Source organism: Lissotriton helveticus, chromosome 7 (genome assembly GCF_964261635.1).
Source record: "Lissotriton helveticus chromosome 7, aLisHel1.1, whole genome shotgun sequence".
Lineage (NCBI taxonomy): Eukaryota > Metazoa > Chordata > Amphibia > Caudata > Salamandridae > Lissotriton > Lissotriton helveticus.
The window spans coordinates 7,376,448-7,403,665 of record NC_136068.1 but is presented as its reverse complement, the minus strand read 5'-3'; the positions used below and the strand labels follow the sequence as shown (position 1 = coordinate 7,403,665).

The 27,218-nt window shown below is 50.4% G+C and overlaps 1 protein-coding gene across 1 annotated transcript in view; it reads right to left on the bottom strand.

The window, feature by feature from the left end:
• LOC144766564 (serine protease 1-like) overlaps positions 1-16,505 on the bottom strand; it is a 48,543-nt gene extending 32,038 nt beyond the window's left edge. Inside the window, exons 1-2 of the mRNA XM_078650366.1 lie at positions 16,443-16,505; positions 13,140-13,302 (exon numbers count right to left, since the gene is read on the bottom strand). Coding sequence (XP_078506492.1) covers positions 13,140-13,302; positions 16,443-16,485 — 206 coding nt within the window. The 5' untranslated portion in view covers positions 16,486-16,505. The remainder of the gene's footprint in view (positions 1-13,139; positions 13,303-16,442) is intronic.
• Between the last annotated feature and the right edge of the window lie 10,713 nt (positions 16,506-27,218).

The window sequence follows — 27,218 nt, the reverse complement described above, 5'->3', positions numbered from 1 at the left end:
TGAAGTCCCTTTGGCAACAATGTGGGGTGACGTACAAATTTACCACCCCATATCACTCCCAGGGTAACGGTCTGGTGGAGCGATTCAACCGGACCCTCAAGGGGATGATCATGGGTCTCGAAGAGCCCCTGAGGCGTAAGTGGGACGTCCTCCTTCCCTGTCTCCTCTTCGCATACCGCGAAGTCCCCCAGAAGTCCCTGGGGTTCAGCCCCTTCGAGCTCCTCTATGGGCACCCTGTCAGGGGGCCCCTCAGCCTGGTCAAAGAAGGTTGGGAGACGGCGGCAACAGAGCCCGCTCGCGATGTGTTTCGATACATTCTGGCCCTCCGGAACCAGACGAGGAAGTTCAGAGAACTGGCCGAGGCAAACCTCAAGGCTAGTCAAGAAGAAATGAAACGGTGGTATGACCAGAATGCCACTCTGGTCGAGTTTCAGCCCGGACAGCAGGTCTGGGTGATGGCCCCCGTGGAGCCCTGTGCCCTACAAGACAAGTGGACAGGGCCCTTTAAGGTGGTAGAATGTAAGAGCCAGGTGACTTATCTCATCGATGTGCAGTCCCCCAGGAACCCCTTGAGGCTTCTCCACGTGAACCGCCTCAAGCCCCACTTCGCCCGGTCCGAGTTAAGCTTGCTTCTCGCCACGGACGATGGAGAAGAAGAAGAAACGGAGCCTCTCCCCGATCTCCTGTACGTGAAAGAAAAAGATGGCTCCGTAGAGTGGGTGAGTCTCTCCTCCTCCCTCTCTCCCGAGCAGCGCGAGGACTGTCGCCAGTTGTTGGGACAGTTCTCGGACCTCTTCTCCCTCACCCCCGGCGTCACCAACTGGTGCGTCCACGACGTGGACACCGGGGACAGCCCACCGGTACGGCACAGAGCCTACCGCGTCCCTGACCGAGTCCGGGCCTGTATCAAGGCCGAGGTATCAAAGATGTTAGCTCTCGGGGTGGTCGAAGCCTCTGACAGCCCATGGGCTAGCCCCGATGTCCTGGTTCCGAAGGCAGCCGCACCCGGTACTGTTCCCGAGCAGAGGTTCTGCGTTGACTACCGCGGGCTCAACGCAGTCACCAGAACCGATGCGTATCCCATTCCCCGAGCAGACGAGCTTATTGATCGCCTCAGGGCTGCTCGCTTCCTTAGCACGTTCGACCTGACCAGTGGATACTGGCAGATCGCCCTCACCGAGGGAGCTAAAGAAAGATCCGCTTTTTCCACCCCGGATGGTCACTACCATTTCCGGGTGATGCCCTTCGGGATGAAAAACGCCCCCGCCACCTTCCAGAGGCTGGTGAACCAGGTACTGGCGGGGTTGGAGGAGTTCAGCGCTGCGTATCTGGACGATATCGCAGTGTACAGTACCCACTGGCCCGAGCACCTCCAGCACCTCTGGGCGGTGCTGACGGCCCTGAGAAGGGCCGGTCTCACCATTAAGGCGAGCAAGTGCCAGATCGGACAAGGGTCCGTAGTCTACCTCGGGCACCAGGTCGGAAGCGGCCTCGTAGCCCCCCTCCAGCCCAAGATCGATGCAATCGTGGCCTGGGAGGCCCCTACGACCCAGACGGAAGTGCGGGCATTCCTAGGACTCACGGGGTACTACCGGAGATTTATCAAAGGGTACGGCAGCATCGTGACCCCCCTCACGGAATTAACCTCCAAAAACCAGCCGAAGAAAGTCAGCTGGACCCCCACCTGCCAAGAGGCGTTCGAAACGTTGAAAGACGCCATGTGCACTGCCCCCGTCCTACAGGCCCCCGACTACTCACGAGAGTTTGTAGTTCAGACGGACGCGTCTGAGCATGGCATCGGAGCAGTCCTGTCCCAAGTGAACGAGAACGGCCAGGACCAGCCAGTAGCATTCATTAGCCGGAGGCTACTCCCTCGAGAACAAAGGTGGAGCACCATCGAGCGGGAGGCCTTCGCGGTGGTTTGGGCCCTGAAGAAGCTGAGGCCCTACCTGTTCGGTACTCACTTCCGGGTCCAGACCGACCACCGACCCCTCCGGTGGCTAATGCAGATGAGAGGGGAGAATCCCAAATTGCTGCGCTGGTCCATCTCCCTCCACGGAATGGATTTCACTGTTGAGCACCGGCCTGGTGTTGACCACGCCAACGCAGACGGCCTGTCCCGATTCTTCCGCCTCAGCGAAGAGAACCCCCAAGAGGATGGGTAGTTCTCCCCGCCTTCAGCTGGGGGGGACGCGTGTTGGACCCGGCTTCGTGGCGTGGTTCGCCTGTCCCTCCACACCCTGTGAGCGTAGGCCTGTACCCTGAGTCCCCTGCGCAGCATCCCCGTTAGTGTAGCCTGCACCCCGAGCCTGGTCGTCCTACTCCAGTTAATCCCCGTAACCCCCGACCAGGCCTGCCTATCCCGTTCCACTCCCAGCTCCGAGCGCCTAACCTGGCATGCCCCACAAGGCCCGGCAGCCAATTTCCCTTCCCGAGATCCCTGTCTCCCTGGGCCTAGCGTGACCCCGGCCCCAGCGAAACCCAGACTCCAAAGGCGCGCCAGTCCCGGCTGGGGGGTAAAGGGCTCCCCGAGTGTGATAAGCCAGGCAGTTTCGATGGCACCTCCGGCCTCCCCTGAGAGACTGGTATCTGTCACACCTTTGGCCCTCCCCTGTGGGCCAGTTTCGATCGCACCTCTGGCCTCCCCGAGTGCTGGCTCCAGACCCGCTGGGCGTCTGGGAATTCCCGGACCCATCTTTCAAAGGATCAAAGAGCCAACCGCCGGACCTCGCCAACGACCAGCCCCTAAGGCATGAGACCTCCGCCTGCGAGGGTCCGGACATCAAAGGGCCAATGGACTATATCTGGGCCCACCCGACAGCTAGCGGGCAGTTGTATCTTGGACCTGAAGCCCTGCTGATCTGATCGCGGCTGACCCTAAGAAGAACTCATCTTCAATCGCTGAGCCCTGCTGACGCTGTCGCGGCTCCTTCTTCGCAACAAAGAACTGAACCGCCTGAGCCCTGCTGACGCTGTCGCGGCTCAAGCTGAACTCGTAACCATCGGAGCCCTGCTGACGCTGTCGTGGCTCGAGCTGAACTCGTAACCATCGGAGCCCTGCTGACGCTGTTGCGGCTCGACCTCTAAGACCACCGGAGCCCTGCTGACGCTGTCGCGGCTCAAGCTTGAACCTGCAACCATCCGAGCCCTGCTGACACTGTTGCGGCTCTTCAAGAACTCCTCCAGATCGAGCCCTGCTGACCTCGTCGCGGCTCGAGGAGTACTCTGGTCCGGCTGGACCATCGAGACCACCATCACGACCGAGCCGACCCGACAGAGGTGAAGCAGTCGGTACGACCATCATCCCGTATCCCCCGGCTCGAGGATTGAGAGCTGTGCGCAGGGTACGCCTCGTATTGACCCAGAGACTCAAAGACTGTCCCGCTTCCCCCTTCCCGAGTCCTCCAAAGACTTCGTGGTCCCTCGACCACTGTGTACATAAGAGTGCTTTCATCGTTTTACTGCTTATATAAAGAACTTGTTATTAGAATCCAACGGTGTGGTGTCTGTTCGTAGTGTGGTGGGAGCTCAGGGTGTACGATCCTAGAATCTAAGTCCTCCCCGGTGAGGACCTCACTATAAGACTCGGCAAGTTCTGTGGGAGAGGTGGGTCTTGGGGTGACCGGGTGAGCATAACCTGGCCCTCTGAGATTGCCCCTTCCAACAGGGAACCTTCATGCAAAGATGTACTTGGAACAGAAGGAGCATGGGGAGCATAGGAGATAGGGAGCCTGTTAGCATCTGGGAGCACCAGGGGCACCTGGGGTCGTCTGGGAGCACCTGGGAGCACATGGGAGCTCCAGGGGCGACATGGGAGCACCAGGGGACTCCTGGGAGCACTAGGGGGCACCTGGGAGCAACAGGGGGTACCTGGGAGCACCTGGGAGCACATGGGAAGATCTGGGGGCACCTGGGAGCACCTAGGAGCACCTGGGAGCACCTGGAAGCACCAGGGGACACCTGGGGGCACATGGGAGCACCTGGGGGCACCTGGGAGCACCTGGGAGCACCTGGGGCACCTGGAAGCACCTGGGGGCATCTGGGGCGCCTGGGAGCACCTGGGGGCATCTGGCAGCCTGGGAGGACCTAGGAGCACCTCAGGAGCACCTGGGAGCACCTGGGGACAGCTGGGGCACCTGGGAACACCAGGAGCACCTGGGAGCACCTGGGAGCACAGGGGAGCACCTGGGAGCACCTGGGGGCACCTGGGGGCACCTAGGAACACCTGGGGCACCTAGGAACAAATGGAACACCCGGGGGCACCACCTAGAAGCACCTGGGAGCTCGCGGGAGCACCTGGGAGCACCTGGGAACACCTGGGAGCTCCTGGGGGCACCTGGGAGCACTTGGGGGCCTGCTCTCTGTTCATTCTTTTAACCCCTGTTCCCTGCACCGTGGTACAGTGTCACGTCACAGCTTTAGTTAGTTATGTTTTTTTCAATCGAATTGCAATATATTGTCTCTAGTCATTCCTTTGAGGTCATTTTCACAGTTCACAAACTGTCATCTTTGTATTCTCCTTTCTCGCATTGTCCTGTCAATACCTTCCTTTGTGACACACCAGTGGTCGTAACCAGGCGCTTTATAAATAGTTTAAAAATAATAATAATAATATTAATAAAATAATTTGTGTGGGGGATATCGTTTGGCTAACTAGTTACGTTTATTTGGGAATAAAGCATTCAGAGTGCAGTAAGCTGTTCTGATCTGGTGGCTTTCTGTATATGAAGGTCTAATTCCATTTCCTATTGGGCCACATAGAGATTGCACCAAACGTCAATGTGTATTACTGATAAATCTAATTCTTAGCGGGACAGAAATTTTTTGCTATCTCTAGGCCTGGGTGGTGAACTTTGCTCGGTTCTCGAAGTTTGCAGAGTTTTCTGCACACCACACTCTGCAGAGCTCGCAAAGTGCAGAAAACTCCGCTTCACGATGTGCAGAGGAGTTTTTTCCCCACTCACGCTCGCGATCGCCACGGGTAATTTTGCGATCACGAGCGGTAAGTTGGCGAGCGCGAATTGCCGATCTGGTAGAATTTCTACCTGAGCTGCAGGAATACCAGAACAAACTGCAGTTCACACTACACTCCCTAACTCGTGGAACTTGGCAGAGTTTTTTTGTAAGTTTGCGGAGTTCCTCATAGCAAAACTCTGTAAACTACGCCCAGGCTATCCATACAATAAAAAGTTCTCTATGTACCTCAAGTACATTTTCAAACTAACCTTTCATTTTCTTTTCAACAATCTATTCTCCTTGTCACATGCTTCAATTTATAAGTTCACCAGTGAGGAGGCTACTCGGGAGCCCATCGCTGTTCCCGTTATTTGCAATAAGAAATCTCCCACTGAAAATTTTTTCAGCAGAAATAATATTTATTCTAACATAAGCTTCTTTTTATACAGTACAGATTTACATGGTTTGGTATTGACTACCAAATAACACATAATGTAAACACCAGACATCATTTGAATAACATTCGATTTCAGCTCATAAAATTATTGATCCAATACTGAGAATAGGACATAGGAGGAAATATTTGTCTCAGCGTGAGCCGAAGAAGATTGACATATTAGAATAATTGAATCTGAGGGTGCTGACGAGACGCAAGTGCTTGTATCTATAAGTGACTAAACTAGAATGGAAATAAAATAAATACTTGGACTCAGGTCTTGTAATAGAACATAGGCTTTCAAAATCAATTGAATAAAGAAAAATGGCAAGTAGATGTGGTTTGTATGACCGTAAAATGATATTAACACTAGACTCATAAGGGTTTCAGTGGCCCAAAAGCATGGTTAAAAAGGTCAGAGGAGAAAAAAACTTGCAAGAGTATTTCAAGGCGGGCAGACAACGATAAAGTGGAAATGAACAGAACAAAATCTGTTTAAAGTTTGGAAAGAGGTTGCGTTGAAGGAGGATATGTAAATTCAATAATTTAGGAGAAAGAGGTTCCTGATGAGAATAGCGCTAGATTCCTCAGCCCCCTCGTCACTATATGCCATCAGCCCTCTCTTGTCTTTAGGTCATCAGCCGTCCAGCCCTATCTTGTCTTTAGGTCATCAGCCGTCCAGCCCTCTCTTGTCTGTAAGTCATCAGCCGTCCAGTCCTCTCTTGTCTGTAAGTCATCAGCCGTCCAGCCCTCTCTTTTCTGTAAGTCATCAGCCGTCCAGCCCTCTCTTGTCTTTAAGTCATCAGCCGTCCAGCCCTCTCTTGTCTTTAAGTCATCAGCCGTCCAGCCCTCTATTGTCTTTAGGTCATCAGCCGTCCAGCCCTCTCTTGTCTGTAAGTCATCAGCTGTCCAGCCCTCTCTTGTCTTTAAGTCATCAGCCGTCCAGCCCTCTCTTGTCTTTAAGTCATCAGCCTTCCAGCCCTCTCTTGTCTTTCAGTCATCAGCCGTCCAGCCCTCTCTTGTCTTTCAGTCATCAGCCGTCCAGCCCTCTCTTGTCTTTAGGTCATCAGCCGTCCAGCCCTCTCTTGTCTTTAAGTGATCAGCCGTCCAGCCCTCTCTTGTCTTTAGGTCATCAGCCGTCCAGCCCTCTCTTGTCTGTAAGTCATCAGCCGTCCAGTCCTCTCTTGTCTGTAAGTCATCAGCCGTCCAGCCCTCTCTTGTCTTTAAGTCATCAGCCGTCCAGCCCTCTCTTGTCTTTAGGTCATCAGCTGTCCAGCCCTCTCTTGTCTGTAAGTCATCAGCCGTCCAGCCCTCTCTTGTCTTTAAGTCATCAGCCGTCCAGCCCTCTCTTGTCTTTAGGTGATCAGCCGTCCAGCCCTCTCTTGTCTTTAAGTCATCAGGCGTCCAGCCCTCTCTTGTCTTTAGGTCATCAGCTGTCCAGCCCTCTCTTGTCTTTCAGACATCAGCCGTCCAGCCCTCTCTTGTCTTTAGGTCATCAGCCGTCCAGCCCTCTCTTGTCTCTTAGTCATCAGCCGTCCAGCCCTCTCTTGTCTGTAAGTCATCAGCCGTCCAGCCCTCTCTTGTCTTTGGGTCATCAGCCGTCCAGCCCTCTCTTGTCTTTAGGTCATCAGCCGTCCAGCCCTCTCTTGTCTTTAGGTCATCAGCCGTCCAGCCCTCTCTTGTCTTTCAGTCATCAGCCGTCCAGCCCTCTCTTGTCTTTAGGTCATCAGCCGTCCAGCCCTCTCTTGTCTTTAGGTCATCAGCCGTCCAGCCCTCTCTTGTCTTTAGGTCCTCCCCTCCTCTTGGCTTAATTCCCAGAGTCCCTTCTTTGCTTTATGTCCTCGGCCCCCTCTTGGTGTTCTGTCCTGATGTCTTATAGTTCCTAACAATGCTCAGGATCTCTGCATTTGTTGTACAATATAAACTAAGGAATTGGTCTCCAGACTTATTCCAGACCCCCCCCGAAGGACATGTTAGTCTTTAGACCAGCTCGCTCACAGGGCCACCATCAAGCCCCCTCACCTTGCAAGGGAGCGCACAAGTTCTGGCAACTCGAACACAACAATGCTGACCCCTCAGGGATCATGGAAACTGTACAGTACTTTTTGCTCAGGCACTCGTGCTCACTTTGCCTCAGGGAGATACACAGAATAAAATGCTGGGCACGTTTCCAATAAGCATTAATTGAACCAGTTCCATTGTAATATAACAGAAGAGTACCTTAATAATACACTTTATGGGCTGTGGAAGTGATCCAAATAGGTTCCTAGGCGGGGAGTCGCTTGGACGAAATACATCCGGGCGTGAAGGTTTCCCCTGCCACGAGCCCAGGGGGTATTTTACCCGAGCCTGACAAATCTAACAGTCCCTACGTGTCGGAGGGGTCGCACGTGGAATTCCCAGTGCATCAAATTGCAATCAAGTTGGTAACGTTTTTATTTCACTTCTTTTCTGCCCCCCATGGTTTTGGCGCCTTAGTGAGTGCTTCCCATGAGGTAAGGGTATGTATGGTCCTGAAGAATGCTAGGCTAACTATTGGCCGTTGAGAGCAAGAAACATGTCGACCTTTAATCAGGACATTTGGTTCAAATTAACGTAACCATTCACATGTCCATTTTTCTGCACTATTGTTTTTAATAGAGTTAGTACTACCCCCACATTAAAATTCTGGCTTGGGGAGTAGCCAATACTCTTTTTAATCACGCACTTTTCCTTTGCTACGTAGTTTCTCACGTACTTACCAAAAGGACCCAATGAAGACAACTGGCAACCGACTTCAGTTGGTGCCTTAGGGTTTATTTATTTATTTATTTATTTATTTATTTAATTTGTATAGCGCGTTATAACCACCGGGGTCTCTAAGCGCTGATTGTCCAGATTACATAGTGGGGTTTGGCATTTTACTTGATCTTAACAGTGCACCTAGAGGCTGCTCCGTGCTTGCTTAAACAAAACAGTTTTTAATTTTTTTCTGAAGGCTAACAAATTGCATTCCTTCCTTAGTTCCGGGGCCAGTTTATTCCACAAAGCTGGGAGTGTATTAGAGAAAGCACGTCCCCCCACCGTGGCCAATTTAAAACGGGATTGGGATAAGAAGGTAGCATCCGACGAGCGCAGAGTCCTGCTCGGCGTATAGGGAGATAGGCGGGATTTCAAATATTTTGGTGCATTACCATACAGCGCCTTGTGTACAATACACAATCCTTTAAATACAACCCTCTGCCGAATCGGGAGCCAGTGTAGCTCCTGCATCAGAGGGGACGAGTGGGCCGTCCTGGGTTTCTTGTAGATCAGCCTGGCTGCGTCATTCATAACCCCCTGTAACTTATCCAGCAGCCGCTGGGGTAGCCCTATATACAAGGAATTTCCGTAGTCCAGCCTAGCCAGGATTGTGGCTGAAACCACATGTCTCAAGGTGGAAAATGAGAGTAATGCTGAAATTTTCCTCAGTTGTCGCATCAGGCCAATACAGGTACCCACAACCGTAGTGACTTGTTTTGTCATGGAGAGTTTCTCATCCACGTACAAGCCCAAACTTTTAACTGCGGTCGCCGGTTTCGGTGGCACACCCAGCTCCACAGGCCAGAATTTCTCGTTCCAGGGGTTGCCCGTGATGGAAATGGGCAACACTTCCGTCTTGTCCGGGTTAGTTTTTAAGGAGTTTTTGGACATCCAATTAACCGTGGCTTTAAGTATGTCCTGCAGCCTGGTAGACGCTCCTGGACCGTCGTCCAGCCGGATGATTATCTGGGTGTCATCGGCGTAGTTATATACTAGGCAGTCCATCCTGTTCAGGAGTGCAATTAATGGCTGTAAGTAAATATTAAAGAGTAGGGGTGACAGGGCAGAGCCCTGTGGGACCCCGCAAGTGATAGGCGCGGAGGTGGAAAGCAGGTCCCCCAGCTGTACCCTTTGTGTCCTGCCCTGCAGGAATGATGTAAGCCATGCAAGAGCTGTGCCCCTGATACCAAAAGACCTCAACCGCGACAAAAGTTGATCATGACACACGGTATCAAAGGCCGCGGAGAGATCTAGTAGTACCAGGGCGCTCGGGGTTTTTTTATCAGCCCGACTCCTCAATTCATCCAGGATTGATAGCATGACTAGTTCCGTGCTATGGTTAGCACGGAACCCTGCCTGATTAGCCTCCAGCAGGTTGTTGCTCTCTAGATGTTTTGAGAGCAATACCAACACATGCTGCTCGATCACCTTAGCCAAAAAAGGCAACTGGGAGATGGGACGGAAATTCTTCAAACACTTTGTGTCCGATCCAGGTTTTTTTAGTAGAGGAATCAGGCGAGCCTCTTTAAAAACTAGAGGAACCTGTCCTGTATAAAGGGAAGTGTTCAGCAAATGCAAAACTTCTTCCTCGATGCCTGGTAATGCCAACTTGAACACTTCAGGAGGGCATGGATCCACCAGGGAACCGGATTTAACTCGGTCCGTGATCGTGGATAATTCCTGATTTGATATTGAGGAGAGCTCAACTAACGGTATTATGTCCGGCGGGACAGTGTGGTCAGGTGGGCAAGGACATTCGAGGGGTGTAGTTGCAGCAATTTCTCCCAGAATATCGGAAATCTTGTTCACAAAGAAGTCCTGGAACCTCTGGCAGTCCTCCTGGGTGAACTCAGTGCTTTGCTCTTTGTTTATCCTGAGCTCCGCCAGAACCCGAAAGATTTCCTTCTGTGGATTCCTAGCTGCAGCTATTCTTTCCTCGAAGAAAGCAGCCTTCCTAGTTTGGATGGCTAGTTTATAGGTCGCTAAGGATGACATATAATCTTTCTTGGCAGTGGCGTCATACTCTTTCCGCCATGCACGCTCCTTCCTCCTCACCCCACGTTTCATGTCACGTAGGGAGTCATTGTACCAAGGGGCCCCAGCTCCTCTCTCCACCTTCTTTACCCTACGAAGGGGTGCCACCAAATCAATGGCTCTCCCCAATTTATGGTAGAGATGTCCACCAAGGGCATCAATATTGGCGTCCTGCTCCTTTACTGGAGAAAACTGTTCTAAAAAATACACCATTTTCTCCCCATCAAGGTTTCTCCACTTCCGGGCCATTTTCCAACCTTCCCCCGGCTTAGGCAAGTTGCTATTCAAAAGAATTTTGCCCTTTATTAAGAAGTGGTCAGACCAGGCGCATGGCAAGATCTCTATAGCGCCCTGGACTGGCATAGTGGTCCAGACTAAATCAAGCACATGTCCCTTCTCGTGTGTCGGTCCCTTCACCTGTTGAGTGAAATCCAAGGAGAAAATTGCCTCCTCAATCTGTAGTGCTTGCCCCTCTTTAGGGGATTTTTCCCAATGATAATTGAAGTCGCCGACAACAATCATTTTATCAAATCTTGAGCGCAAATCCTGAACCAATCTAGTAAAAAGAACCGGGAAATCTGGCGAAGCCCAAGGCGGACGGTATACCACCAGGAACACCGTACAAACCACCCCCTGCCTGAGCTTTACCCCCATAATCTCTGCACCCCCCAGGGTTTCGGATAGAAACCTTTCGGCGCGGAGACGGGCCTGATAAAGAAGGGCTACTCCCCCTCCTTTTTTGGCTCCTTCCCTATTGAAGTGGAGTGCCAGATAATTATCTGGTAGGGCCGCTACTAAATCAGGCGCCGAACAATCCTCCAGCCAAGTTTCGGTAAGTGCAAGGGCATCCAGCTCCCCATCTTCCAGTAGTGAAAAGACCTCCAACTTATGGCCCTGCAGAGAGCGTGTATTCAGCACACCAAAATTTAAAGCGTAAACATTGGGGTTGCGCTGTCGCGCTCTTGTGCTCTTAGATGAAATCAACAGGCCCTCCCGAGCCAACAGATGTATGCAGTACTGATCGAGTTGGAACTTACCCAAGTTAAGCTCCAATAGTTCACCTCTAGAATAGGGCAGAGTCGGACCAGGGGTTCTGGCCCCGGGTCCCGGATGGTCACTGATGGGCAAAGATGGGCTCGCCTCTGGCGAGCCTCCGGCGCGCCTAAGGCGCGCCCGCTGCGCGTCACCGCTGCGCGTCATCGGGAGGACGATTAAATAGCACCCAATCGTGCTATGTCTTTAGCAAGAGCTATAACGCCAACAAAGATGGCGTCCCTTGCCGGCACTTCCCCTCCCAAGATGGCGCCTAACCCCCAGTCAAGCTAACGGGCCGCCGAACAGCGGTGCAAATTCCAGAATTATGTGCAGGTATGTCCTAACAAGCCCCACTAGTCACAACACAATCAAAAAACTTTCCCTTTAAAAAGCGCAGATAAAAGCGCACAAGACCGCGCTTCAGGCGCCGAACATGTGGCACAGTTTAAAAATAGAATTTCAATTCCACAAATTAAGTTAAGTATGCACGGAGTCAGTGGCAGTTGTTGGAATTAATTTAAACAGCAAGCGCAGCAGCAGAGTATCAAATAATGCCTCGCCTACACTGGCGCTTACCTGAACAGGGCGAGCGTCTGCTCTGATCCACTTAAATAGCACCCAATCGTGCTATGTCTTTAGCAAGAGCTATAACGCCAACAAAGATGGCGTCCCTTGCCGGCACTTCCCCTCCCAAGATGGCGCCTAACCCCCAGTCAAGCTAACGGGCCGCCGAACAGTGGTGCAAATTCCAGAATTATGTGCAGGTATTCTTTTTCTCACTCACCGAATTTGTCTAACCCACTTCATTTCCCTTTTCCTAAACTTTTGGTGGTGGCCAATGAGAGTTCATCTCCTCTCTGTCTCCTGTATTATTAAGGTACTCTTCTGTTGTTTTGATATATTATTAACGAGGGGTATAAGAGTTGCCTAGTGACCCTTTCTCTCTTGTTGTTTACCTTCACCATTGTAATATAAAACACGTTTGCTGCAACAATCAGTAGCTTAAAAGATTACAAGCGCCAAAAGAGAGAACGGCAGATACATTTATATCTTGGTGCTAAAGCAATGAATATATGCAGGTATATATGAAAACAGTAATCTTTGCGCACTCCTACAATGCGGACCCTACCTAAATATATGTGAGTGTACCTAGCATGTACGTGGGTGCGAAGCCACGATTTCATTACAAGACCGGAGGCTGCCGTTATGCATACCACCTTTTAACGCCACTCCTGCAGCACCTTTAAAGAATCTACATCAGCCAAAACACTAGAAGATTCCCCAAGGAAAGAGCCATCCCGTTACCTGATGGGAGAGAAAGGACCCCGCCTTGGTTACGAGTAGGACACCCTGCAAGGAATGTCAGACCGCTGCGTGCTGAAGTGTCGGCGTGCAGGGACCGCTGTGTCAGGGTCGGCATAGAAACGTCTCCTCTGGTTACCTAGTGAAGGTGCAGGGCTCTTATATAAAAAAAGGCAGCCTCGGGCGTTCTACCACAATCAGTATCTCGTGAGTCCGATTATGAAGATGAACCTAAATCAATAATTGTAACTATGCAAAGTAGCTCCGTCGCCCGAGGATGAAGATGATCTGTTAATCCTGTTATGTACGTCATGTGCAGCGGATTCAGATATGATGCTAAGAATCCTCATGCATAATAAACGAGGCTGGTTTCAAGGAAACTTATCGACATTTATTCAGCGCATAACTGGGTAAAAGGTCAGTGCAAGAACTGACGTAGAGCAAGGTGCGACAAATGTAGGGTAAAGGCCGCTCTGCTACTTACGCCCAGGTTAGGAAACATAAGACTGAGCCCGCTAATGGCTTCATGCTCCCAGTCTCTCTTGTCTTCATGTCTTCACCGCTCTTGGATTGAACTAGGGAGGGGTTTACTCACGGTGCGTAGCAATGGGCCGCAGATATGATCCAGTACTCGTTGATGAGCGAGCCCCCGCACCAGCGGCCCCCACTGGTGGTGAAGTAGACCTGCCAGGGCTGGGAGTGGGGTCTGCAGGTGTAGCCCCCAATAATCTTATCATCGTCTTCCCATGGAGCGGCCGCTGCAAGGAGAAGGCACTGGTTAGAGTCTGAGATGACGGTAGGAGTGTCACAGAGGTGGAGAGACACAGCAGGCCCAATTCACAACGGTAAACTTAGACCAAAAGTCTAAGGGGCAGATTTACAAGGAAGTGCCACAGCGCGGCAACGCAAGCCCTCTGACTGCGCCACGCTGCGGCACTTTCAGAGCACAGGAACGGGACATATTTACAATATATTGCATTCCTGTGCTCTCCCCTGCGCTGGCGCACAAACAGCTGCCAAGTGCCCGTGCAGGCACCCTGGCACCATGGTGCAAGCATGCCTGCATCATGGGGAGGATGGTTTCGAGCAGGGAGGGGCATTTTCCTGCTCAAAAATAATTGCTGCAGCCTCTTCCTCTTACAATGCGTGCCGTAGAATGCAGCACGCATTGAAAGAGGGAAAAACGAGGAGAAATGAAAACATTTCTCCTCGTTGCGCCACGCTACCCCAACCGCTAGGGTGGCGCCGCATTCGGACCCATTTCCAGGTTCACAATTCCTCGTAAATCTGGAGATGTGCCTGATTCCATGCGTGTTGCGTGGGAACCCCCACAGCAACACCCTTGGAACGCCCCTTCCAAGCACAGCGCTGCGTGTGAAGGGGCCGTATTTACAAGGAGAGGAAAAGTCACGCAGGGAGGCTTTACGAGTGCTTGTAAATATGGGGCAATGAAATGCGCCGCCAGTGCGTCACGAAAAGTGGCGCACTGCTGGCGCACAGGGAAGGTAAATCTGCCCCTAACTTTACTACTACTAAACTTAGACTTCTGGTCTAAACTAAAACCTTTGGTCAAAGTTTACTTTTGTGAATCGTGCCTGGGACATAACCTACAGCTCGGGGCGTCTGAGAGCCCGCCTACAGCTCAGGGCGTCTGAGAGCCCGCCTACAGCTCAGGGCGTCTGAGAACCCGCCTACAGCTCTGTGTCTCTGAGAGCCCGCCTACAGCTGTGGGTCTCTGAGAGCCCACCTACAGCTCGGGGTGTCTTGGGACGTATCTACAGCTGGGACGTCTGAGAAGGTATCTACAGCTCGTGGTGTCTGAGAATGTATCTACAGCTCGGGTGTCTGAGAATGTATCTACAGCTCGGGTGTCTGAGAATGTATCTACAGCTCGGGGTGTCTGAGAATGTATCTACAGCTCTGGGTGTCTGTATCTACAGCTCGGGTGTCTGAGAATGTATCTGCAGCTTTTGGTGTCTGGGAATGTGTCTACAGCTCGGGTGTCTGGGAATGTTTCTACAGCTCAGGGTGTCTGGGTATGTATCTACAGCTCAGGGTGTCCGAAAACCCACCTACAGATTGGGGTGTTTGGGAACGTATCTGTAGCTCGGGGTGTCTGTAAATGTATCTACAGCTCAGGGTGTCCGGGAATGTACCTACAGCTCAGGGTGTCTATCAATGTATCTACCGCTCTGGGTGTCTGTGAACCCACCTACAACTGGGAGTCTCAGAGAGCAGCCTACAGCTAGGGGTGTCTGGGAATGTTTCTACAGCTGGGGCATCTGGGAATGTTTCTACAGCTCGGGGTTTCTATGAGCCCACCTACAGCTCTCGGTGTCTGTGAAACCACCTTCAGTTCTGGGTGTCTGTGAACCCACCTCCTGCTCGGGGAGTCTAAGAATGTATCTACAGCTGGGGCATCTGGGAATGTATCTACAGCTGGGGCATCTGGGAATGTATCTACAGCTCGGGTGTCTGAGAATGTATCTACAGCTCGGGGTATCTGGGAATGTATCTGCAGCTCGGGGTATCTGGGAATGTATCTACAGCTCGGGGTGTCTGGGAATGTATCTACAGCTCGGGGTGATTGGGAATGTATCTGCAGCTCGGGGTATCTGGGAATGTATCTACAGCTCGGGGTGACTGGGAATGTATCTACAGCTCGGGGTATCTGGGAATGTATCTACAGCTCGGGGTGTCTGAGAATGTATCTACAGCTCGGGGTATCTGGGAATGTATCTACAGCTCGGGGTATCTGAGAATGTATCTACAGCTCGGGGTGTCTGAGAATGTATCTACAGCTCGGGGTGTCTGGGAATGTATCTACAGCTCGGGGTGTCTGAGAATGTATCTACAGCTCGGGGTATCTGGGAATGTATCTACAGCTCGGGGTGACTGGGAATGTATCTACAGCTCGGGGTGACTGGGAATGTATCTACAGCTCGGGGTGACTGGGAATGTATCTGCAGCTCGATGTGTCTTGGAATGTTATGTTATGTTAAGGGATTTATTGAGCGCGACAGCAACGGGCCATCCCGGCGCTATGTATCTACAGCTCGGGGTGATTGGGAATGTATCTACAGCTCTTGTGTCTGAAAATGTTATCTAGGGCTCGAGTGTCTGGGGCTGTGTCTACAGCTCGGGGTGTCTAGGAATGGATCTACAGCTCGGGGTGTCTAAGAATGTACCTACAGCTCGGGGTGTCTAAGAATGGATCTACAGCTCGGGGTGTCTAAGAATGGATCTACAGCTCGGGGTGTCTGTGACCCCACCTACAGCTGTAGGTCTCTCAGAGTCCGCCTACAGCTGGGGTGTCTGGGAATGTATCTACAGCTCGATGTGTCTGAAAATGTTATCTAGGGCTCGAGTGTCTGGGGCTGTGTCTACAGCTCGGGGTGTCTGGGAATGTTTCTACAGCTTGGGGTGTCTGGGAATGTTTCTACAACTTGGGGTGTCTGGGAATGTGTCTACAGCTCGGGGTGTCTGGGAATGTTTCTACAGCTTGGGGTGTCTGGGAATGTGTCTACAGCTCGTGGTGTCTGTATCTACAGCTCGGGGTGTCTGTATCTACAGCTCGGGGTGTTTGTATCTACAGCTCGAGGTGTCTGTCTCTACAGCTCGGGTGTCTGTATCTACAGCTCAGGGTGTCTGTCTCTACAGCTCGGGTGTCTGTATCTACAGCTCAGGGTGTCTGTCTATACAGCTCGGGATGTCTGTATCTACAGCTCAGGATGTCTGTATCTACAGCTCGGGGTGTCTGTCTCCACAGCTCGGGTGTCTGTATCTACAGCTCGTGGTGTCTGTATCTACAGCTCGGGTGTCTGTATCTACAGCTCGTGGTGTCTGTATCTACAGCTCGGGGGGTCTGTATATACAGCTCGGGGTGTCTGGGACTCACCTGCAGCTCCGAGGAGCGCGAGGAGAACCAGGACTGTCTTCATCCTGTTGAGTAGAGTCGAGAGATGTGGCCCCCGGTGCCAGGCACATATATACCACTATCGCGATAGCTTATCGCCGTCGATGGCCCTGGGGCCGGGCCAGCTGCCCTCTTCCCAGCCAGGATCTATCTCCAGCTGTGGCCCTGAGCCCTGAGAGTGCAACATCTGCTGGCAATGTCATGTTTTCCATGAGGGGCCGAGGCGGGGTGAGAGCCGGGCCTCTCTGCCCAGCTGGAGCTGGACACAGAGACCTGGCGCTGCCCGGGGCCCTGAGAGGGGCACAGACTGTCCGCGATCACCTGGCACTGCCCGGGGCCCTGAGTGGTGCACAGTGGGTCCGATTCACAAAACGAATCTGTGACCAAATCCTAAATTTACTACTTTTGGTATTCACAGAAGGCATTTAGTAGAAGTAAAGTTAGGATTGTGTCTTAAGTTTGACTTAAGACAGACTTAGGACAAACTTAGGACAGACTTAAGACAAAATCCTAACTTTACTACTAATAAAGGCCTTCTGTGAATACCGAAATGAGTAAGTTTAAGATTTTGTTTCAGATTACTTCTGCGAATCGGGCCCAGACTGTCCGGGATCACTTGCACTGCCCAGGGCCCTGCACCCTCTCAGCAAAAATGGACATCAGGTAGTAAAGGCCTAATCCCTTCGACTCAGCACTCACGCAGCGGAGGGCGTATCATGGAAACAAGGACCGCGAGCTCACCCGCAGAGAGAGAGCCCACGTGCTGCAGATGGCGTATCATGGAAACAAGCACCGCGAGCTCACCCGCAGAGAGACAGCCCACGCGCTGCAGATGGCATATCATGGAAACAAGGACCGCGAGCTCACCCGCAGAGAGAGAGCCCACGCACTGCAGATGGCGTATCATGGAAACAAGCACCGCGAGCTCACCCGCAGAGAGACAGCCCACGCGCTGCAGATGGCATATCATGGAAACAAGGACCGCGAGCTCACCCGCAGAGAGAGAGCCCACGCGCTGCAGTTGGCGTATCATGGAAACAAGCACCGCGAGCTCACCCGCAGAGAGACAGCCCACGCGCTGCAGATGGCGTATCATGGAAACAAGCACCACGAGCTCACCCGCAGAGAGAGAGCCCACGCGCTGCGGATGGCGTATCATGGAAACAAGCACCGCGAGCTCACCCGCAGAGAGACAGCCCACGCGCTGCAGATGGCGTATCATGGAAACAAGGACCGCGAGCTCACCCGCAGAGAGACAGCCCACGCGCTGTAGATGGTGTATCATGGAAACAAGCACCGCGAGCTCACCCGCAGAGAGAGAGCCCACGCGCTGCAGATGGCGTATCATGGAAACAAGCACCGCGAGCTCACCCGCAGAGAGACAGCCCATGCGCTGCAGATAGCGTATCATGGTAACAAGCACCGCGAGCTCACCCGCAGAGAGAGAGCACACGCGCTGCGGATGGCGTATCATGGAAACAAGCACCGCAAGCTCACCCGCAGAGAGAGAGCCCACGGGCTGCGGATGGCGTATCATGGAAACAAGCACCGCGAGCTCACCCGGAGAGAGAGAGCCCACGCGCTGCAGATGGCGTATCATGGAAACAAGCACCACGAGCTCACCCGCAGAGAGAGAGCCCACGGGCTGCAGATGGCGTATCATGGAAACAAGCACCGCGAGCTCACCCGTAGAGAGACAGCCCACACGCTGTAGATGGCGTATCATGGAAACAAGCACCGAGAGCTCACCCGTAGAGAGACAGCCCACGCGCTGCAGATGGCGTATCATGGAAACAAGCACCGCGAGCTCACCCGCAGAGAGAGAGCCCACGCGCTGCAGATGGCGTATCATGGAAACAAGCACCGCGAGCTCACCCGCAGAGAGAGAGCCCACGCGCTGCAGATGACGTATCATGGAAACAAGCACCGCGAGCTCACCCGCAGAGAGACAGCCCACGCGCTGCAGATGGTGTATCATGGAAACAAGGACCGCGAGCTCACCCGCAGAGGGACAGCCCACTCGCTGCAGATGGCATATCATGGAAACAAGGACCGCGAGCTCACCCGCAGAGAGAGAGCCCACGCACTGCAGATGGCGTATCATGGAAACAAGCACCGCGAGCTCACCCGCAGAGAGACAGCCCACGCGCTGCAGATGGCATATCATGGAAACAAGGACCGCGAGCTCACCCGCAGAGAGAGAGCCCACGCGCTGCAGATGGCGTATCATGGAAACAAGCACCACGAGCTCACCCGCAGAGAGAGAGCCCACGCGCTGCAGATGGCGTATCATGGAAACAAGCACCGCGAGCTCACCCGCAGAGAGACAGCCCACGCACTGCAGATGGCGTATCAAGGAAACAAGGACCGCGAGCTCACCCGCAGAGAGACAGCCCACGCGCTGTAGATGGTGTATCATGGAAACAAGCACCGCGAGCACACCCGCAGAGAGAGAGCCCACGCGCTGCAGATGGCGTATCATGGAAACAAGCACCGCGAGCTCACCCGCAGAGAGACAGCCCACGCGCTGCAGATGGCGTATCATGGAAACAAGCACCGCGAGCTCACCCGCAGAGAGACAGCCCACACGCTGCGGATGGCGTATCATGGAAACAAGCACCACGAGCTCACGCGCAGAGAGAGAGCCCACGGGCTGCGGATGGCGTATCATGGAAACAAGCACCGCGAGCTCACCCGCACAGAGAGAGCCCACGCGCTGCAGATGGCGTATCATGGAAACAAGCACCACGAGCTCACCCGCAGAGAGACAGCCCACGCGCTGCAGATGGCGTATCATGGAAACAAGCACCGCAAGCTCACCCGCAGAGAGAGAGCCCACGCGCTGCGGATGGCGTATCATGGAAACAAGCACCGCGAGCTCACCCGCAGAGAGAGAGCCCACGCGCTGCAGATGGCGTATCATGGAAAAAAGCACCGCGAGCTCACCCGTAGAGAGACAGCCCACGCGCCGCTGCAGATGGCGTATCATGGAAACAAGCACCGCGAGCTCACCCGTAGAGAGACAGCCCACGCGCTGCAGATGGCGTATCATGGAAACAAGCACCGCGAGCTCACCCGTAGAGAGACAGCCCACGCGCTGCAGATGGCGTATCATGGAAACAAGCACCGCGAGCTCACCCACAGAGAGAGAGCCCACGCGCTGCAGATGGCGTATCATGGAAACAAGCACCGCGAGCTCACCCGCAGAGAGAGAGCCCACGCGCTGCAGATGGCGTATCATGGAAACAAGCACCGCGAGCTCACCCGCAGAGAGACAGCCCACGCGCTGCAGATGGCGTATCATGGAAACATGGACCGCGAGCTCACCCGTAGAGAGAGCCCACGCACTGTAGATGGTGTATCATGGAAACAAGCACCGCGAGCTCACCCGCAGAGCGAGAGCCCACGCGCTGCAGATGGCGTATCATGGAAACAAGCACCGCGAGCTCACCCGCAGAGAGACAGCCCACGCGCTGCAGATGGCGTATCATGGTAACAAGCACCGCGAGCTCACCCGCAGAGAGAGAGCCCACGCGCTGCGGATGGCGTATCATGGAAACAGGCACCGCGAGCTCACCCGCAGAGAGAGAGCCCACGGGCTGCGGATGGCGTATCATGGAAACAAGCACCGCGAGCTCACCCGCAGAGAGAGAGCCCACGCGCTGCAGATGGCGTATCATGGAAACAAGCACCACGAGCTCACCCGCAGAGAGACAGCCCACGCACTGCAGATGGCGTATCATGGAAACAAGCACCGCGAGCTCACCCGTAGAGAGACAGCCCACGCGCTGCAGATGGCGTATCATGGAAACAAGCACCGCGAGCTCACCCGCAGAGAGAGAGCCCACGCGCTGCAGATGGCGTATCATGGAAACAAGCACCGCGAGCTCACCCGCAGAGAGAGAGCCCACACGCAGCGGAGGGCGTATCATGGAAACAAGGACCGCGAGCTCACCCGCAGAGAGACAGCGCAAGGGAGGTCCAGCAAAGTTCAGCGTGTCCCGACGGTCGAAGTGTAGTGGTATCCTCTTGCAGAATCTTGTCCACGTAAAATCTAATGTTCTGTAGCCAGGTAACCCATTTTATACCCACGGGAAAGGGTTGGACTGATTTAGGGACCCTGCTAGGGGAAGGGTAGGACAGAGGGGTGGCTACACCCATGTCCTTTGTCCAGTTTCACACCAGAGCAGGAATAAAGAGCACCCAGAACTGGTTTGAGCTGGACTATGCATGGGGACACCAAATGTGCCCCTCATGCAGACTTTCTGGCACGGACACCGTGCAGCCAACTACCCCCAATACCCTAAACCCTGTCTGGGCGGTGGTCGCTGTGAGAAGTTAGCCTGGCAAATGATTTCCACTATTCTAGTGGGCACCTTGTGTAGTGTAGTTCCTATTATCCCAATAGGCTCTGCGCATTGGAATAATACCTTCAATAGTATAGACCTAGGGCAGAGGTTAACTAGGTCTTTTACTGACGATATTAGACTTAAAGTTTTGTGTTTGCCAGCTAGCTCAGAGTTCACTAGAAACTTTCTCGAATAGGCAAGGAGGAGTTTAACCTCCCTGGATAGACAAGAAGGGATTTAGTTTCTGACAACCATAGAACATGACAACTTTGCTCTCCCCTAATCAAGAGTGTATCTCTAGAGTCGTGTGAAAACAAAAGACCATTTATTTTACTCAGTCAGTTCAGTGCATTCTTAGTTTCACCAGATTGTAGAGAAAAGGAAGAGACAGGCGTGTTCAATAAAAGATGTTATTTATTGATCAGTCTCTTTTCTCGTACAAGAGAAATGAATCGATATTATTGCAATACTTATGGTTAAGTAGAGTGCATACAGTAAAAGCAGAATTATAAAATAATACTGTAAAAGCATTGACATGGTTTCTAAGCCATATGATATTTAAAATGGATAAAATAGATACATACATATATACATTTGACTAATCGTACTCAACTGGTGCTTCTAACCACGCCTACCCCGGTGTACCTGACCTAAGCCTAATACGTGGGCGGGAGTAGATAAGTAGCAGTTTAAGTTAAGTTCGTTTTGCCAAGGGACTGACTCAAGAATTCTCTGCAAGGGGTTATTCAGTTCTGTACCTGAGATCTAGAATGGTTGAGGGCTGGTATCTCTTGTCTTTGGTCTTGATATTCCAGCTGCCTGCAAGGGCTGCTTGGAAGCGCTGGAGCTGGATTTCTTGGCAGGAGAAAGGCAGCGTCTCTCTCTCAGCGCGTCAGGAAGGCGGGGCAGCGCCAGTGGGCTTCGCTCTCTGCTGGGCTCCTCGGCAAGTCTCGCTGCTCCGATCTCGTCACCACCGCGTGTGTTTGCTTAAGGCAATGTCGGTAATATTTATACCTGAAAGGTGCCGAGATTGACGTAAGGATGGACATATATACGTCAATAAGGATGTCATACGAACTGGTCGTTAGCACATTCTTTACTGAAGTTCTCGGTGAAATCAAAACAATGGCTGTAGGGTTTTTCCCAGGTTGTCATAGGTTTGATTTGTTTTGAGAACTCCGTATGCCTTATCAGGGGCTGGAGGAATAGTGCTTGCCTAATTAGATGGCATGCGTTATGACCTAATCAGATAACGCGTTTCTGTGCCGTGGTGTGGCTTAATCAGATAACGGTTTTTGCACCGTGGGATGGCTGCTAGTTAATTATTAACCAGACCAGGGTCAGAAATAGGGGGATCGATACAGAACCTATAGGAATATATCACACCCACTTCACGTAGACTATGTCCATATTTACAAATCTAGGCATAGTAAATATACTAGTAGTGCATGTGTATACCGTACCACCCCAAAATACATTCATATGCATTTTGAAACCATGAAATATACGAAAAGATAATTATATGCACTATATGCACTCAAGTAGTATAATAATGCTAAACCAATTACGCATATTCATACATCATCATTAATAATATAAGAAAATAACACATGAAATGGCTCTTAATACAGAAGAAAAAGTGCGAGACCATTTAATCACAAAATAAAATATTTATGAACATGCCAGAGGGCAGCTAATGTCTCTAAAGTTCCTAAAATAGAAATTTAGTTCTCTAAGAATAGTTTCTACTTTAAGCAGAAGATAAGTGTCCTGAAAAATTGCAAAATATTTTGGGGCTGCTGAAAAATTATGTTCCGCTGTCCGTAAACTGGAGAAAAATTGTCCATGTTACTTTTATTATCAAAGTTGAAGGCCAAATTCAGGGTGTTGGGAACGCCGTGTGCTAGCTTGCTCAAAAGTCATTATTTCTGCTCTGGTGAGAACATCATATCATTTAGACTGTCGAAAAAGCTGTCAACAGCTTCTTGCGAAAGTTCCACTAACTCGGAAAAAGTTGTTACCATGCATTCATGAGCATGATTGCCTTCATTGATGTTTTGATCAGCATAGCTGACAGAAGGTCGTACCTGATCGATGCTGCTTTCATCTCGTACTTCACTACCCCTCAATCGTAGTGGTGAAGTCTCCACGAATGCCGTTATCAGGATTGGTAGCCGCTGGGGACAGCACAATGCATGAGCCGTTACCGGACCCAACAAGGTTTCTGCGTCCATTGGCACATCCGATTGTAGTGTCAGACAGGTGTCCAACACGCATTCTTCTCCGCATAGCAAGCACCTTAATACAGGTAAAACACAACGTTGCCACATCGGTCTAAATGAAAGAAACCAAGTCATGTTTAGGTCTCTAAGCCGGGAAAGTCCAAGGATTTTAGATATCCGGTCCCGGTAGCCAATGGCTAGGATTGTTTCTTCCCTTGTCGCAGGTGTTTTGTCTGTGACACGGTTTGCCATAGCGAACTAACAGGATCTAAAATAGGATCCCTGCCACTAGTCCCAAAAGGAGAGGAAGTCCGCCAAAGATGGAATGGACAAAGTCTGGAAAAATACCCAGGATGGCTTTGAATGGAGTTAAAGCACCCGAAAACAATGCTTTAAATACACTGGAGACACCAGTGGTATCAGAAATATTTAGGATTTCGTTCAGTATTTCTGCGAAATGTATTGGGGAATTAGTTGATAACAGTGAATGAACCTCCGCCGTAGTCCTTGCAACTTGGAGATCATACGTTTCTTTTGATGAAGTTAGCCTGGTCGGCGTCTGGAGGAGCACTGTCTTCATTCTGCTTAAAGTATCAATTCGAATAGAAGCAATTTTCAAATTGGGCCATAACCTTGCCTCCCTGTCTGGTGAAGCGCTGGGGAACAATACCCGTTCACAGCACATGATCTTCGCAGTCGTAGTTATGAGATAAGGAGTCCCGGGCATAAGACTACAGCATCTGCGGTCTACAATTAGAATGTAACTCCCGTTCGATAGTCTCCTAAAGAATGGTTCTATTTGTGTTGCAGGTGCGCCTTGCTGGTGACATGAAAGGTTATTTGAAGACCCTTCACAGGCTCCATGTAAACTAATACCCTGACACAGAAGTTTACCACTTAGTGACATCGCACAATTATTGCCACTAAGAAACACTTTCTGGCCTTTATTACTGACACATGCATGTGAATAGGGCAAGTTCCATGCTGACTTAATGTACCCTTTACCCATCTTTTCATACTGGCCTGCCTGTATATATTTTTGGCAGTACTGAAACCTGAAAGTAGATATTGGAATATTAATTACCCCATGTATTATCCATTCAATGACAGGTCGTTCTGACATTGTCAATGGTAATCTCTCGAGTTTCTCAATGCTCAGGATTGTATAATCAGCACCCTTCTGTGCCATACTGATTTGTTTATCAGTAAGGTTAAAGATATTGAATAGTGACGTTGTGTTGATTAAACGCCAAGGCACATAGCCTGAACGCAGATTTTGTAACGTCCAGCCAAGCTGTACAATAGAACGCAATTGGGACTGACCGTGTTGTAACAACAGTAAGTCTTGCGATATTATGTCGATTGCTGAAGACACAATGCTGTCCAAAGAATATATTCTGGAGGACAGAGTCATTAACCCATTGTCCACTACAGAAAGTGATTTTTCCAAATTAATACGGTCAATTTCCCGTATTCTCTCTGCTGTCTCAATTTGAGTTATTTTCCAGGCTTCGTTATAAGCTGCATATACAGAGGCCGCTATGAAACGTTTTTGACGCTGTTTGCGTGGTCCCATAATGAAATCACGCAAGTCAGCACCTTCAGTAAGTAAAGTTAGGTGTTGCTTAATTTCTGCCAGTGTGGATGTTTGTAGCCATTGAAGGCAGAGCTTGCCCACACTGTACGTAGTAATTATCCTTGGGTGTTGTCTTTGGGAATATCTAGGGTCTGGCCTGGTCAATGTGAACCCCTGTATTTTGTTCAGGAATCTGTCTTGACAGTTATTAGTATCTGTGGGCCAGATCAACCATTGTTTCCAATCAGGATGTGTTCTGTTTTGGTTTAATATATAGTTTACGTCTATCTCATCATCTATAGAGCTATTACTGTTCATTGTTGGCTTTGAAATAGACGGTTTGTTTAAATCTTTGATTTTGGCTAGGCCAAGACAGGTAGTTTGTTGAATAGTGTCATTCAAAAATATAATTTGTTCTGGGATCATGCAGGCTCTAAACAATGATTCTATACCTTGTACTTGCCATTCTTTTGTACCCCAAACAGTTTTTGCTTCAACATTTTTGTTCCAGAAATCAAAACCAAATGTATTCATTTGCTCAAAAAATGAATCTGAATATATCAATTTTGTGTTTGTAAGCATGGTCTTTGTACCTGTCTTATTTGACAATTTGAAATAAAATGTTTCTGCATTACTTGTGTTGAACCCTGAAAAATATGAATATTTGTCAGAAAAAGTTCTTGAGCTACCTTTTGAAGGGGTTGCACAATGTTCCCATTGATTATAATTTAAAACATTTCTAGGTTGTGCAGATTTATGTAGATAATGGTTACCATAGTGGTTGTAGCAGAACATCTCATCGTAATTAGACGAACCCTGCAAATAATCATGTTCTGTAAATTTAGCAGACATCACTAGGTCAGACATCATATCATCAATACTTTCAAAGTCCCAATCATCAGCAAATGAGCTTGGTTTTACAAAGTCACTTAATGAGATCTTAATTTGATGTGGATACTTCAGGATTTCAACCGGACCATAGATTTCATAATCAGTATTGTCCCATGCTACCCCGCCGGGTATAGGATTGGCTGTGAAGTTGACTGAAGAAAGTTCTCTTTTCTCGACGTGTGAAGATGTGTGTGGTTTGAGGACCAAGTTGATTTTCTGGCTTGCTGTGTCCATTTTAGCATATTTTCCCTCAATGAAATGTCCCAAACACAGTACCATGATGAGCCAAAGTATGAGGATAAATGCACCTAAGGCCACCCAGAATTCAATCCATGGAGAAATCAGGTAGGTTTCTTTCAGCTGTTTAAAAAGTTCCTTAGCTTTATCTTTAAAAGTTTTTGTTGATGGCTGTTTCTTAGATTCACTCAGATCTTCAGAGGAATCATCGAAGTTGATGAAGTAGCCGGATGCTGTTCTGTCAATTGTTCCAATTGCTTCTGGATTACTTTTTGTTCTAGAAGTTTCCTTTGTTTCATCAGCATAGTCATATGTTACTTCATTGTAGGTTGGTGTGTCTTGACTAAATGTTTTTATTTGGGTTTTTAGAGGTTTAAGTTCCATTGCTTTGTTGCATAGTCCTTGTTGTTGTTCTGTAGGCATTTCGAATGTGATTAACCTCTTAGTTTGAACCTCTGTATTTGTAGCAAACCTTGGTGTTCTACTACTTATCGGGAGTCCACTTGGCCTACTGTTTGTTATCGGCCACATGATTGTGGTTTTACCAGGTCGATTGATACAACTCTGTTCTCCTTTTTACCAGCAAGGGGCGGTAGTACTACTGATCTTGTCCCGTTGATAGACAAGACAGGAACTGCTTTTCTGTAAGAAGGCCCAAAATCCTTCTTTACCGCGATCTTTTCTCTGACTAGATCCCCGACTTTTGGAATCCAGACAGGTCTCGCTGGGACAGGTGGTTTTTCTTCAGTGGTTGTTGGCTGTTGTTTCAACTTTATGTTGCTCAGGTCTTTCCTTGTTTCGTTTAAGTCCTGCAAAATAGCCAAACGATCTTTGATATCAAAGCTTTTTCCTTTAACCACTGAAGTCTGACTATCAAGATCTAAGATCATCATCCTAGTCCCGAACAATAGTTCGTACGGACTGAATCCCATCAGAGAATTTCTTGGCAGGTTATTTAGACTACGTTGGACACTTATTAGATGTTTGACCCATCCAGCTCCCGAACCTAATACCTTTTCCGTTATAGATAGCTTTATGCCTTGGTTTTTTCTTTACACCATCCCGTATCCCTCAAGAAGGAAGTGAGAAGAGTCCAGCTATGCAATGCTCATTTGGCCATTCCTCCCCATAAGCTTTTAGGGCTTAAAGGAATACTTTAGCCAAACGTAGCATGCTTCTAGCGTATATGCCATTATAGACTCGCAAATCTTTTTATAACAGTCCAGACGTCAGCCGAGTGCTGGGGTCTACATTACAAGTGGAAACTAGTCTTTATATGTTAATTTGACGCATTATTCATACTGGTTTTATTGATTATTGTTTAGCCCTTCTGGAGTGAAACGCCATGGTAATATACCGTTTCTCTCGCCGCTGCGATCTCTGTTACAGTCTGGGCAGTTTTTTACAAAAATGTGGTGACGCAGGCTCATGCCTGGCCACCAGTACACTGATTGTAACTCTTTCAGAGAATCTTTAAGCTTGA